We start from the raw sequence: 11,742 nt of genomic DNA, 5'->3' as shown, positions 1-11,742 counted from the left end.
CGTTGCGTGGTATCAGTGGTACAGTTTTCATAGGCCGCAGCTTGAGTGAACGGGTTCGACCCTGCTCATGGGCCGAGCTTTGTATTTTTTTAGTCTTCTTTTTGGATCGCGCATCGCTTCATGTCTGTTGGTGTTCGAAGATCAGAACTACCTCTAGGCTTACCACAACACCATCGTCCATTCTCTATTAAGTTATTCATTTGTACATAGTCTAGCAACTATCATTCTCTACCTGACTCTTCTATTCAATACGCGTATTACATCCTGTGGAAATTCAACCTTTGTCTTCCTTCCTTCTTCGTATCGTACAAGCCCAATTATAAATATCCGTTCACCTATACGCCGTCAACCCGATTGAACAACATGTGACTGTTCCTCGTTGTCCCTGTTTTCACCGCTTCCAAAGGTGTTGTATCCAATCCTCTGGCCTCGCTCCTCCTGCCTTGTCCTAGGACGACTGACTCTCTTCTTTTTGACAGAAGACGGGTCACTCAACTGACAAGAGGTATCCTTCAACTGGCCCTCCTTCATGATAAAGCTAGCCCCGAGCGCCAAACACCCAGCCACGAGTGCATACAACCACACATACATAAAGCTCCTCGTATACGCCCCTTTCACCACTTCCTTCAACCAATCCGGCAACTCCCCAATCTTGTCCATATTCGACATTACCTCCTTGATGATGTGCCTTCTGTCGGGCACCCCATCCAACTCTTTTCTGAGTGTCTTTTCCACTACCGAACTGATGATCAAACTCGCTCCGCTCACCCCAAACAGACTTCCCAAGTTCAAACTGAGATAAAACCCCGAAGTAGCCACGGCGACCTGACTCCCACCCCCCTCACCAGGCTTCTTCTTCTTCTTATCCCCTTCCAAAGCAGCAGTCAACCCAATAAACGCCGCCGACAAGCTTACCCCAAACCCAACACCCACCGGGAACCCGTACCCCGTTTCCCACCAGTTTGTTGTTGTGCCCCCTTCCCCTTCGCCTCCTCTCCACCTCAGCCAAATGGCAGTAAAACTCAAATCCGACAACACCACAGCCACCACAATCACCCACTTGTACAGCCCCGTCCGTTTGATCACCAGCCCACTGCCCAGCCCACCCAACACCGTCCCGACTGTAATAAACAGCAGTCGCATTGAGACTTTGATGGACGAGTCCCCATTTACCAGCCTGAAATATAGCGGTACGGAAGTGAACAGCGCCATCTGCGCCACTGTTTGCAGGAACTGGATGGCGTAGGAAGAGAGGACGTTGCGGGTGAGGAATAGGAGGCGTAGAGGGAGGATGGGCTCCCTTGCGTAGAGGGATTCGACGAGCAAAAAGGAGGTGAGGGATAAGAGCCAGAGGAAAAGGGCGATTACTGTGTAAGGGTCTTGAAGGAAGGTGGTTAGAGAGAGGTTATCATCTTTTTGAGAAGGCAGATGTTGGATCCGGTCGAGGAGGAGGAGCAAGGAGACGTTGGAGAGACCGAGGGTGAGGGAGCCGGGGAAGTCAATTCTTTTGAGTTTGGATTTCGCGCTTGAGGCTGAAGAGGGTGAAGAGCAGGAGGATGACGACGGGGAGGGAAAGGACATGGTCCACCAGATGAAGACGAGGCCAAAAGTGTTGAGGGGTACTTGGCAGAGTAGAGACCAGCGCCAGTTCAAGGTGTCGGAGATGATCCCGCCTAGGGAGGGGCCAATGGCCCGGCCGACTTGGTTGATGGCGTAGACATAACCGCGCCAAACGGCGACGTCGCGGATTGGAACGAGGTCTGTTTGATGTCAGTTAGGTAGGTAACTACCTCTACGAACTTTCTAGGTTCGGTGACGGCGTCAGTGAACATACCAACAATCAAGGTAGAGATCAACACCGTAATCCCAGCATTGCCCACACCACACAATCCCCTCCCCAGCAAAACACCCCAAAAGGCAAACCCAGCCCCGGCCAAAATACCACCGAGGATGTAAAACACGTAGGCGATGAGAAGCATCGGCTTCCTCCCGTAGATGTCGCTCAACTTTCCAAACAATGGCTGAGTGACAATGACGCCGATAACGTACGAGGAAATAATCCAGCTTGCTGAAGTCAACTTGTCAAAATCACTGGCGATCTGGCGGAACATGGCCAGGAGGATGGCGCTGTCGGAGTTGACGAGGAAGACGGCCAGGAGGAGGACTAGGTTATTCCTCCATTGCCCGCCTGAGAGGTGGTGAGGATGGTGGTTATGATGGTTTCCATCGGCATGGGTAAGTGTTGAGTCGGAAGATTGGGACAGGTCGCGACGGTAGAGGGAGTCGTCGCCGGTTAGGACGATGGCCTGGCTTTCTTCATCTTGACGGAGGGGAAAGTTGTAGGGTTTGACGATGCTCGAGATGGCTTCTACAGTGCTGGTCGATAGCGAAGAGGAGGAGGAAGAGGATGAAGATGAGGAATATTCCGGTCTCAGTAGTGGTGATGGGGGAGGGTGGAGGAGCGAGGTGTACTCGTCGATGGCCTCAACCGTGTCGAGCGCATCGGCTTCATGCCGCTGTTCGTCGAAGTCAGATACGTTCATCTTGCTGGCTTGAGCTATAACCCATCCATAGACAGACTGTCCGGAACTCTAAATCTCGGGGGTTGAGATCTCTCTATTCTTCCTACACGTTTGTCTGACACGCTTTAACCCCGTGGATAATGGGTTTCCATGTCCTCTTGTGTCTCCCAATTTCTGGCTGAGACATTTGATCGTAATCTCCCGCCACTTCCTCCAGTTCTTCGGTGCTGGTCAACTCATCGAATAGCTGATCGTCATCCATACCTAATTTCTTGCAGAGACAATAGCTGCGGAGGCTTTCTCCCCACCTGTCCACCTAGCAACTATCAGCTTTGATAAAACGATGTTCTCCATCGCTCCTATTCTGTTTGGCAGCCTTTGTTTCCTGAAAGTGACTGCGAATGCTATTTCCACCCTTTTTGCCAGCCAGCCTGCCAGCCAATACGATGGGAAGAGCGTCTCATAGCTGAACAGACCCGGCTGTGTTGGACTTGACAGGCCATTGGACAGGACCGGTTTGGAGGAGGTAATGATTTCCATCGATGTCAGAATTTCATAAGAAAGCAAGGGGGCCATCATCGGCACCTCCACTCCTCGGTCCTCACCGTGCCCGGCCTTTGGCCCTTCAGGTACACAGTCTGAACCCTCCCTCTTCACACTCGTATGGTCGAATTTGGTGGCCAACACACAGCTTGAAGAAGCAATCCTTCGAAACTGGGAATATCCATTCAGCAGAAGCAAATGGAGTGGGGGGTTTTCACCACTGTGGCTTGGAATTGACCCAAAACCGACACTTGTGTACCGTAGCATGATACCAATAGTCTGGATGGTTTATGGGCAATGAGTCTCGGAAGGATGCCCAGATTGCGGAAACGAAGGGTTTCGGGCTGAACACATTCAAGGGAACCGAAGGCGGAAAATGGTGACGTTGGTTGACCAAGCAATTGTTGGCTGCCATTTCAGCGATCACCGCCTGTAAGTGAAGGTTGGCCAATGAGATTTGGCAAAACCGAAGAAGTGGAGCTATGGTAGGTACGTACCTGGGAAGGTACCATTTCATCCCCGCTTTCCTTTCTCGGCCTCAACTTCCACTTCCAACCGCCAAGTCCATTCTCTGGCTTCATCTTTTTCCTCCCGACCACTCAACATGCCAGATGTTTTTCATCTACTTCCTATCGACGATTATCGACTGTCCGTTCCCGTCATGTCACCACTGCTGTCCTGTCAAGTGCGTGCTAATATGCACGGCCGTCACAACCAATGACAGAGAAAATCTGACATCTTCCCTCGTGCTGTGGAAGACAGCGAAAGGCCGTATCTCGATGCCACACATTTGGGCTCAACCTCAGGAAGATGGCCATCAAGACGCTCGGCAGGAACACTGCCCGCCCTGTTCCGTATTCAGGGAAGGCATCCCGGGGCTGGACGGAGAGCTACCGAGATGGTAACTTCGCCCAGTCGTATGCTTCCTTTAGGAATGTGGCTGCACTCCTCCGCGCTGACCATCACATGAAGAACTCCGTGTTGCGTACAGCACATCAGTGCTGCTCCAAGGAATGTACAAGTGTACCGCAAAAGTCGCGAGACGAGATTGGTAAAAGTCCGCGCTCTGTGTCATGCACCTATTCGGACTATCGGGTGTCCTACTTTGACATCTATCTCTACAAATCCGCTTCATCTCCCCATCCAAGTGTTAAGACACTTCCACCTAGCCAAGTGCGGAACAAAAGCAAAAGTATCAACGGTTACACAGAACAACAAGGGAAAAGTCTACGCACCTCATCATGGAGACTTCAGAACTCGATCGCTCGAAGATCTACAAGAGCTGGGAGGTGGACGGCAAGTTCGTCAGTAGCCATGATTTTGATCACTCCTTCACCGTGACGAGTTGCTAACATGAGCATTACAGCATAGTGATGGCCGCGAAGTTACCCTACTTGAATATGTCTACAGCCGTCCGGACATTGACCAGCTGCGCGGGAGCCCACAAAAGGTTCTGGAGGCCATCGACGACTTTGCTCGCTCTGTGACCGGCTTGATCAACATTGGCGAGGCAAAAGGTGCTGTGGTCACAAAACTCATTGCCCATTACAAACCAGCCACCATCCTCGAGCTGGGTGGCTATGTCGGCTACTCCGCCATCTTGTTTGGCGATGCACTGAGAAAGGCTGGCGGAAAGCAATACCATAGTGTCGAGAAGAGCCCCCTTTTTGCTGCTGTTGCCGCAAGCCTTGTCGACTTGGCTGGCCTCAGGGATGTCGTCAGAATTACTGTCGGCACCGGCGCCGAGGGCATCCAACGCCTCTACGATTCAGGCGTGCTCAAGTCTCAGCTTTCCATGGCCTTCTTTGACCACCACAAGCCAAGCTATACGAGTGATCTCAAGCGATGTGAGAGACTCGGCCTTGTTGGCCCAGGCACCGTCTTGGTTGCCGACAACATGATCCTACCGGGAAACCCGCCATATGCTGAGTGGGTCAGAGCCAGTGTGGCCGAGAAGCAGGAGCTTGACAAGAATGCCGAAGAAAAGGGAAATCCCAATCTACAATACAAAAGCAGGTCTATCAAGAGCTGGGAGCCGAGTGGCCATGAAGATGCTCTGGAGATTACTGAGTGCGTGGGCATCCAAGCTTGAATCAAGTTTTCTTATACATTCATTTGTCGTTGACACCCGTGGTCTCTGAAAAAATCTGTAGTTGATTATTGCAGAAACCTGTGAAGGGGGAAAGAGACCTGCTAGCCAGCCACAACCCTCAGATTATCCACAATGGGACATCACACTGCAGAAATCTGTGAAGGAGGTGAGAGACTCGCCAGCCAGCCACAACCCCTAGGTTCGTTTACAATGGGATCAATATCACACCGCAGACAGCATGAGGTGGTTCAGCCCGCTTCATCATCGAGCTGCCGCTCAATAGAGCTGTGGCTGCTTCCTTAGTAAGTCGATGACTGGGTCGGCTCATGCTAGAGCCCAAGACACTCTGGCACAAGGTTCCAAGACACACGATAATTCATTGTTGGTGCAGAGTATACGAGAGCTTGTGTTGTGTTTTCATGCTTCATTGGTTGACGATTGAAACCGCGAGGATCATGGCTTACCATGAGAGCTGCGAAACTCACACCACCCCACGCTGACCCATTACTTCTGAGGCACCCCGACGGTTAGCTACATACGGCGGGGAAGCTGAACGAGTAGCATACTTTGCTTTATATCGCAGATCGCATTGTGACCTTTCCGCCTCTGCCTATCCCACAAGCACCATGCTAACCGTTTGAGGCTTTACAAGCCCACAGGCGAGACCGCCATGTTATGTATGGATGAGACATTGCTTAACGAAAGGTTGAAAGCTTATAAAAAGCTTCAAGGTTGAGTTCTTCAGTTTGAACATGATTGTTCGCTTCGTATGCCCCTTCTCCCTTAAGCCAGATCAAACATTTTTTTTCTCCCCCGTCGTATTGTGCCTTGACTGATACATCTCCAAACCTCATCGACGCCCACCATGAGGCTCACCTCAGTGTGGACCAGCGTCGTGCAGGTCTTTAGTTTCCTCACCTTCTCCTCCCCCGAGGACGGCAACGATCTCTCTTCACAACGTCCCCAATTCCCCATCCCCTTGGAAAACGCTCACCATCACCCCCCTGCCTCCCACCAACCTATCCCCCCAAGCTCCAACAATGCCGCCGAGGATGTAGTCCCCCTCTATACGAGCGGCAGTGAACGTTCCTACATGTTGAAAGACCATCCCGTTGTCGGAACACCCAAAAGTCCCCAGGAAGGAGGTCCCGCCAGAAGCCTCGACTGCCATTACCCCGATATGCAAGATTGGGAGCCTTGCTATGGCCCCGAGAACAGGACTTGCTGGTTGAAGCATAAGTATGAAGATAAGAGGATTGATATTATGACTGATTATGAGAATGAGTGGGAGATTCCGAAGGGGAAGGTCAGAAAGGTTGGTACACCATCCACCGCCCATACTCACTTGTTTTGATATATTGTGACTGACACTAGGTGGACTATTCAAGTTCTACTTGGAAGTCTCAGAGCAACCCATTGCCCCGGATGGTACCACGATGGAGCATGGCAAAGTGTTCAACAGGACTTATCCTGGGCCTTGGCTTGGTAAGTGATTTCCCCTTCAAGTGTCCTCTGAAGACGGTTGAGTGTTGATCCTAATGATTGTTTTTGACAGAGGCTTGCTGGGGTGACTGGATTGGTATGTAATCACATTGTATTTATGATGGAGGAATTATGACTGACAGAGCTATAGAGGTAACTGTAAAGAACAATCTCCGCTGGAACGGCACATCCGTAAGATTTCCCAAGACATTTACAATTCCCATCATCCCTCCCTACACCCATACCCTTCATTTCACTAACACATTCATCAGGTCCACTGGCACGGCTTCCGCCAATTCGAGTCTTTCCACATGGACGGCGTCAACGGAATAACCGAATGCCCCATCGCCCCTGGCGACACCTTCACTTACCGGTTCCGTGCCATGCAATACGGTTCCGCCTGGTACCACAGCCACTACTCCTTACAATACGGCGACGGGCTCTTGGGTCCCATTACCATCTACGGCCCCTCAACAGCAAACTTTGAGGCGGACGAGGCGTTCCGTCCCTTGCTGCTGACAGACTGGAACCACCGGAGCGTGTTCGAAGACTGGCCGCTCATGCTCAAATCTGGCGTGGCGCCGTCAATGACGAATATCCTGATCAACGGGGTGGGACAGTTTGGTTCTGGTGGGAAGCAGAAGGAGAAGTACACGCTTTACTTGGACGAGGGCAAGAAGCATTTGCTAATTTTGATCAACACGGCCGTTGATACGACGTTTGTGTTCTCGATTGACAACCATACCATGGAAGTGATTGAGATGGATTTTGTGCCGATTGTGCCATATAATACTACTAATCTAAAGATTGGGATTGGTAAGTTATCCCCTCCTTCCTTTCATGTAGGTTCAACATACTGACTCGAAGCAAAACACAGGTCAAAGATACCACGTCCTCGTCCACGGCCTAGAAAACCCGTATGAAGCCGAGAGATACGGCAACTACTGGATGCGGGTAATCCCGGCAAGAAAGTGCAGCAAGTTCCCCTACGGTCCTGACGAGCAGATGGGTATCTTCAGGTACAACACTACTTACCAGACCATGGCTTCGGCGCCTGATCCAATGTCGGAACCGCCTCTGTATGAGACCAACTGTGCAGATGAGCCGCTGGATAAGTTGGTGCCGAAGATACCGTGGACCGTTGGCAATCCGGTGAATATCGGTAAGTCCATCCTAGGTGTCATCAGGATCTGTGACAATGAAAAGAGAGCTGACTGAAGGCGCAAGACCCAAACGTCGACCCGAAAAAACTCCCAGCCAACGAGAGCTACATCTTCAACGTCGGCCTGACCATGTCCGGCGGTCCCAACACCAGCACGCCTTATATCCCCGATGACCAACCTTATGTACGTACATTACATTACATTTCCCTTCCATCCCTCTCTCCTCACTAACATTGATCCCACCATCAGGCCCGCTGGGACATGCACATTGCCCCCTTCCGCATCAACTTCTCCGACCCCACGCTCCTCTCCCTCTCGTCCCTCGATTCCCTTATTACCAAACCACACCTCGACATCGTCACTCTGCCCACCTCCAACCCAGACGACGACAAATGGATCTGGATGGTGATCACCGCTCCCGATAAAGTTCCCACCGAGGGGGCCCGGATCTTCTTCCCTGCTGCCCACCCGATTCACCTACACGGACATGACTTTGCGGTGTTGAGACAGAGTAGCAAGAACTGGTATGATGATCCAGAAATCGGTCACATTGGGGAGGGCAAGAGGTGGTTTACCCCCGACAAGTTGAATTGCGACAACAAGAGACTGGATTGCGAGAATCCAACTAGACGGGATGTGGTGCTGTTGCCGGCGAGTGGCTATGTGGTGATTGCTTTCAAGGCGGATAATCCTGGGTAAGTCTTTCCCCTCATTCATTCTTTCTTGGTCCTACTGCTTTCCTTCTTCTTTTGCATTTGGTCATCTCTCCCCCGCCAGAACTTGAATCTTGCAATGTCAGGATGGCTGGCTGGCTGGCTGGCTGGCTGACAACATCCGAAATAACCAGAGCCTGGATCCTCCACTGCCACATTGCCTTCCATGCCTCGTCGGGTCTGGCTATGCAAATCATCGAGAACAAGGACTTGATTCCGGCTATCATGGAGAAGGATAAGCCGGTTATTGAGGAGAAGTGTAGGAAGTGGAGGGAGTGGTATGGAGAGCCGAAGAACCTGTGGGATTGGCACGAGCCAAAGCACTTCCAAGATGATTCGGGTGTGTGATTCTGAGCTCTTGTTGATCGTTGGGGAAATTCCCGGGAGGGAAGTGATGTTTTGTATTGCAACATTACCTAGTTGGGTCGTTGTTATTTGTCGGGAGCGCCTGTCTACCATTCTACCTACTTCTACCCACCCGGGCTACCTACTCTCGAGGCCTCTGAGTGGCAGGAGACTGGGAGAGACCAGGGCTCGGGATAGCGAAGGACGGACTTTAGATTTAGATGGCGATAACTCGTCGATGAAAGGTCGTGACATCCCATCTTGATTCACCCCTTTGTGCGCCGATTAAACATTCAAACACAAGCAAAGCTCATGATCTCAAATTCGATATGGATCATATTACCAATTTGAAATGGCAACAATCTAAATGTTCACGCTCCTAATTGAGCGCAATAATGCCGTTCTATAGCTAACAGCGGAGAGCCTCAGGGGTCCTGCAGTTGTAGTGTAGTTGCAGAAGACGAGATCGATGCCGTAAAGGTACTCATGACGTCAGCGGATCGACGTCATCATTAGACCCTTTTACAGCTACAAAACACCATCCTCTTCCCAATTATACACAATCCTCCTCTTCCAAAGTTCGTTAAAGTAAACAGTCAAGGCTAAGTACCAAAACAATACTCCAAGATACACCCAGTCAACAACAAAAGCCAAATACCACCACCCAAAATGTCTTCCTCCAACACCAACCCTTCTTCTTCTTCTTCCAGCAACAACACCAACGAGCCCCAGCCTAGCATGATCGCCGGACACGCCGAGTACATCAAAGGCGCAGCTGAGGTTCGTCTTTCCCTTTTCCTTTCCCTTTTTTTCTCTCTCCCCCACCCTACCCTCCCTTACTTCCTGCCTTGGGTATACTAACGACGTTTCCTTCAACAGGCCGCTATCGGCAACATCACCGGCTCCCACGCCTGGACCACTACAGGCGAGCAAGACAAGGCGCACGCCAAGGCCTCGCTACGAGCGGCGTCTGAAGGCCGCGACCCGGCCACATCGGGGTACGGATCGGTCGAGGAGACGGCGGGCAAGTTGACGGGTTGCGAGTGGATGAAGAAGGAGGGGGCGGCTAGTAAGAGCCATCAGGAGTAGAAGGGGACTAACTAAGTCTTTGGATGGATGCATGGATGTTTTTTTTTTTTTTGGCTCTGTTTCGAGGAAGTCTTGGAAGGAAGGTCAAGAAGGTTTAAAGACGATACGACATAAGGATGGTACGATATGGGCTGTAATGATAGAAGGAGAGGGAGGGATGGGGTGTACGATAGGAAGAGGTTGAGTATGATACCTAGGTACCCTTTTGGAATGGGGTTAAATGATGATGAAAGATGTACAAGTTACACCACAGCCCTGAGACGACATGTTTTAATGTTTTATATGTGTTTGTGGCCATCCCCATATTGTTACTGGGTTGGAATACGTCAACCTTGAACTCCGGAAGGCAGACGTTCGTCAGGATGCCTTGGGCAAACTAATTTGCCAAGAAAGGAAGTAAACCCATGATATTTTTTTCTTCTTCTTTCAAGACCTTTCGTGAAAATCGTCAAGTGTCTACCTAGCCCACGCACTGCGTCCGTGATGGTCGCCGCAATAGACCATCCAGTTCTCTATTGAAGATGTCAAAGGCATTGCCTCCTGTGCATGGCAGCAAGAAAATGGAAAGAATCGTCAGATATACCCGTAGGTCGCGGCACCATATGGGTCTATGTAGGACGCTGGTGGCAGACGCCAGCATCGTAGCGTACCAAGCAGTTTTCCAGGTCGTGAATGGAACAAGCACAAACCGAGGTACACGAGCTTGGAGGGCGAAGATGGTGAGCAACTTGGGTAAACTGACAAAAGAGATAAACAACGTAATAGTGGGCCTAGTAACTCTTCACGCACTCTAGGTAGAGGCCGCTGGTAGGTAGACACTTTGCTGCTGCTGTCGTTTGAGGACCTTGATGGCTGATTACGTTATGAGTTTACCAGCTTTGATAAACTTTCATATTTGCTATGCAGACTTGGTCGGCTTACCGTATCATTTCGGGGCAAACTGATGAAGGGTTTTAGGTTCCCTAGAAAGCAGACATCCATAATCTGCAAGCATACTGCACCATTGAAGCCCACCAGAAATTGTACACTACATATGCAAGACGGTGATTTTCGATATCTCCACCCTCCAGGGCCCATGAAAAGATAGGCAGGAAAAGGTAGGACATTCGAAGAATCGGATTCATAATGCTCTGGGGTGGCAACACGTCTCTTCCACTTATTTTGGTGGGCATATAATGCACATTTCCGGGCAGTATGCTTACAGATTATGCCTGATTCCTGGGAACCTAGGCTAAACCCCTTGCCCCGAGTTTATACGGTAGACTGAGACACCTCGGTCGAGATGCGTATTAAGGCGACAGAAACAAAAAGAGGTGAACAGACAAACTTTGCCATCGCTCTTCGGATAAGAAGTCCTCTTGACGGTTCACGGGACCGCAACTCGCGGGCCCGGCGCAACCACCGACATGATCGGCCAGACTGGATGCTCGTCGGGGCAAACGCTCTTGATGTCGTTGTCGGCCGGAGCGGGGATGGTACCCGCATCCCGCGCGCTGCGGGCGTAGTGGCGAAACTTTCAGATGCCGGACGGGCGGCTTCAGACGGGTAACGAAGGAAGACTGGAAGAGAAAGTTCCGAAAGAAAATTGACGTTTGCTTTTGGGGGGTCGAGACAAAGGCCCGTTGGGGCCAAAGTTTCGACAAGGCTTTGCCAAGACATTCTCGAAGACGGACCCCATCTCGTCCATCTGGGTCAGTGCATCTTTTTTTTTTTTTTCAAGGTCTTGGCACCTGTCCCGCACACACACGCGCACACACAAAAGGCCTGGCCGCCCGAAGCGCAAGTTGCCTGCC

At 51.0% G+C, this 11,742-nt stretch overlaps 4 protein-coding genes across 4 annotated transcripts; 3 read left to right on the top strand and 1 right to left on the bottom strand.

The window, feature by feature from the left end:
- Positions 1-327: 327 nt before the first annotated feature.
- NEUTE1DRAFT_120758 (uncharacterized protein) lies at positions 328-3,671 on the bottom strand (the record flags this gene model as incomplete). The annotated part of the gene is made up of 5 exons (XM_009850835.1): positions 328-1,760; positions 1,835-2,557; positions 2,643-2,838; positions 3,036-3,236; positions 3,609-3,671. The coding sequence occupies 5 exons, from the start codon at positions 3,669-3,671 to the stop codon at positions 346-348; spliced, it is 2,598 nt and encodes an 865-aa protein (XP_009849137.1).
- Positions 3,672-4,306: 635 nt separating this feature from the next.
- Positions 4,307-5,267, top strand: NEUTE1DRAFT_78289 (uncharacterized protein; the record flags this gene model as incomplete). Its single annotated transcript, XM_009850834.1, has 2 exons — positions 4,307-4,369; positions 4,432-5,267. The coding sequence occupies 2 exons, from the start codon at positions 4,307-4,309 to the stop codon at positions 5,155-5,157; spliced, it is 789 nt and encodes a 262-aa protein (XP_009849136.1).
- A 755-nt stretch (positions 5,268-6,022) lies between these two features.
- On the top strand, positions 6,023-8,863 carry NEUTE1DRAFT_78287 (uncharacterized protein; the record flags this gene model as incomplete). Its single annotated transcript, XM_009850833.1, has 8 exons — positions 6,023-6,472; positions 6,546-6,642; positions 6,791-6,831; positions 6,912-7,455; positions 7,517-7,801; positions 7,867-7,985; positions 8,052-8,497; positions 8,650-8,863. 8 exons carry the CDS (start codon positions 6,023-6,025, stop codon positions 8,861-8,863), a joined length of 2,196 nt encoding a protein of 731 aa, XP_009849135.1.
- Positions 8,864-9,529: 666 nt separating this feature from the next.
- NEUTE1DRAFT_40112 (uncharacterized protein) lies at positions 9,530-9,949 on the top strand (the record flags this gene model as incomplete). The annotated part of the gene is made up of 2 exons (XM_009850533.1): positions 9,530-9,640; positions 9,740-9,949. The coding sequence occupies 2 exons, from the start codon at positions 9,530-9,532 to the stop codon at positions 9,947-9,949; spliced, it is 321 nt and encodes a 106-aa protein (XP_009848835.1).
- Positions 9,950-11,742: the final 1,793 nt, after the last annotated feature.

The sequence above is a fragment of the Neurospora tetrasperma genome, assembly GCF_000213175.1.
Source record: "Neurospora tetrasperma FGSC 2508 unplaced genomic scaffold NEUTE1scaffold_2, whole genome shotgun sequence".
In the NCBI taxonomy this organism is placed as follows: Eukaryota; Fungi; Ascomycota; class Sordariomycetes; order Sordariales; family Sordariaceae; genus Neurospora; species Neurospora tetrasperma.
This window is presented reverse-complemented; position numbering and strand designations above follow the sequence as displayed.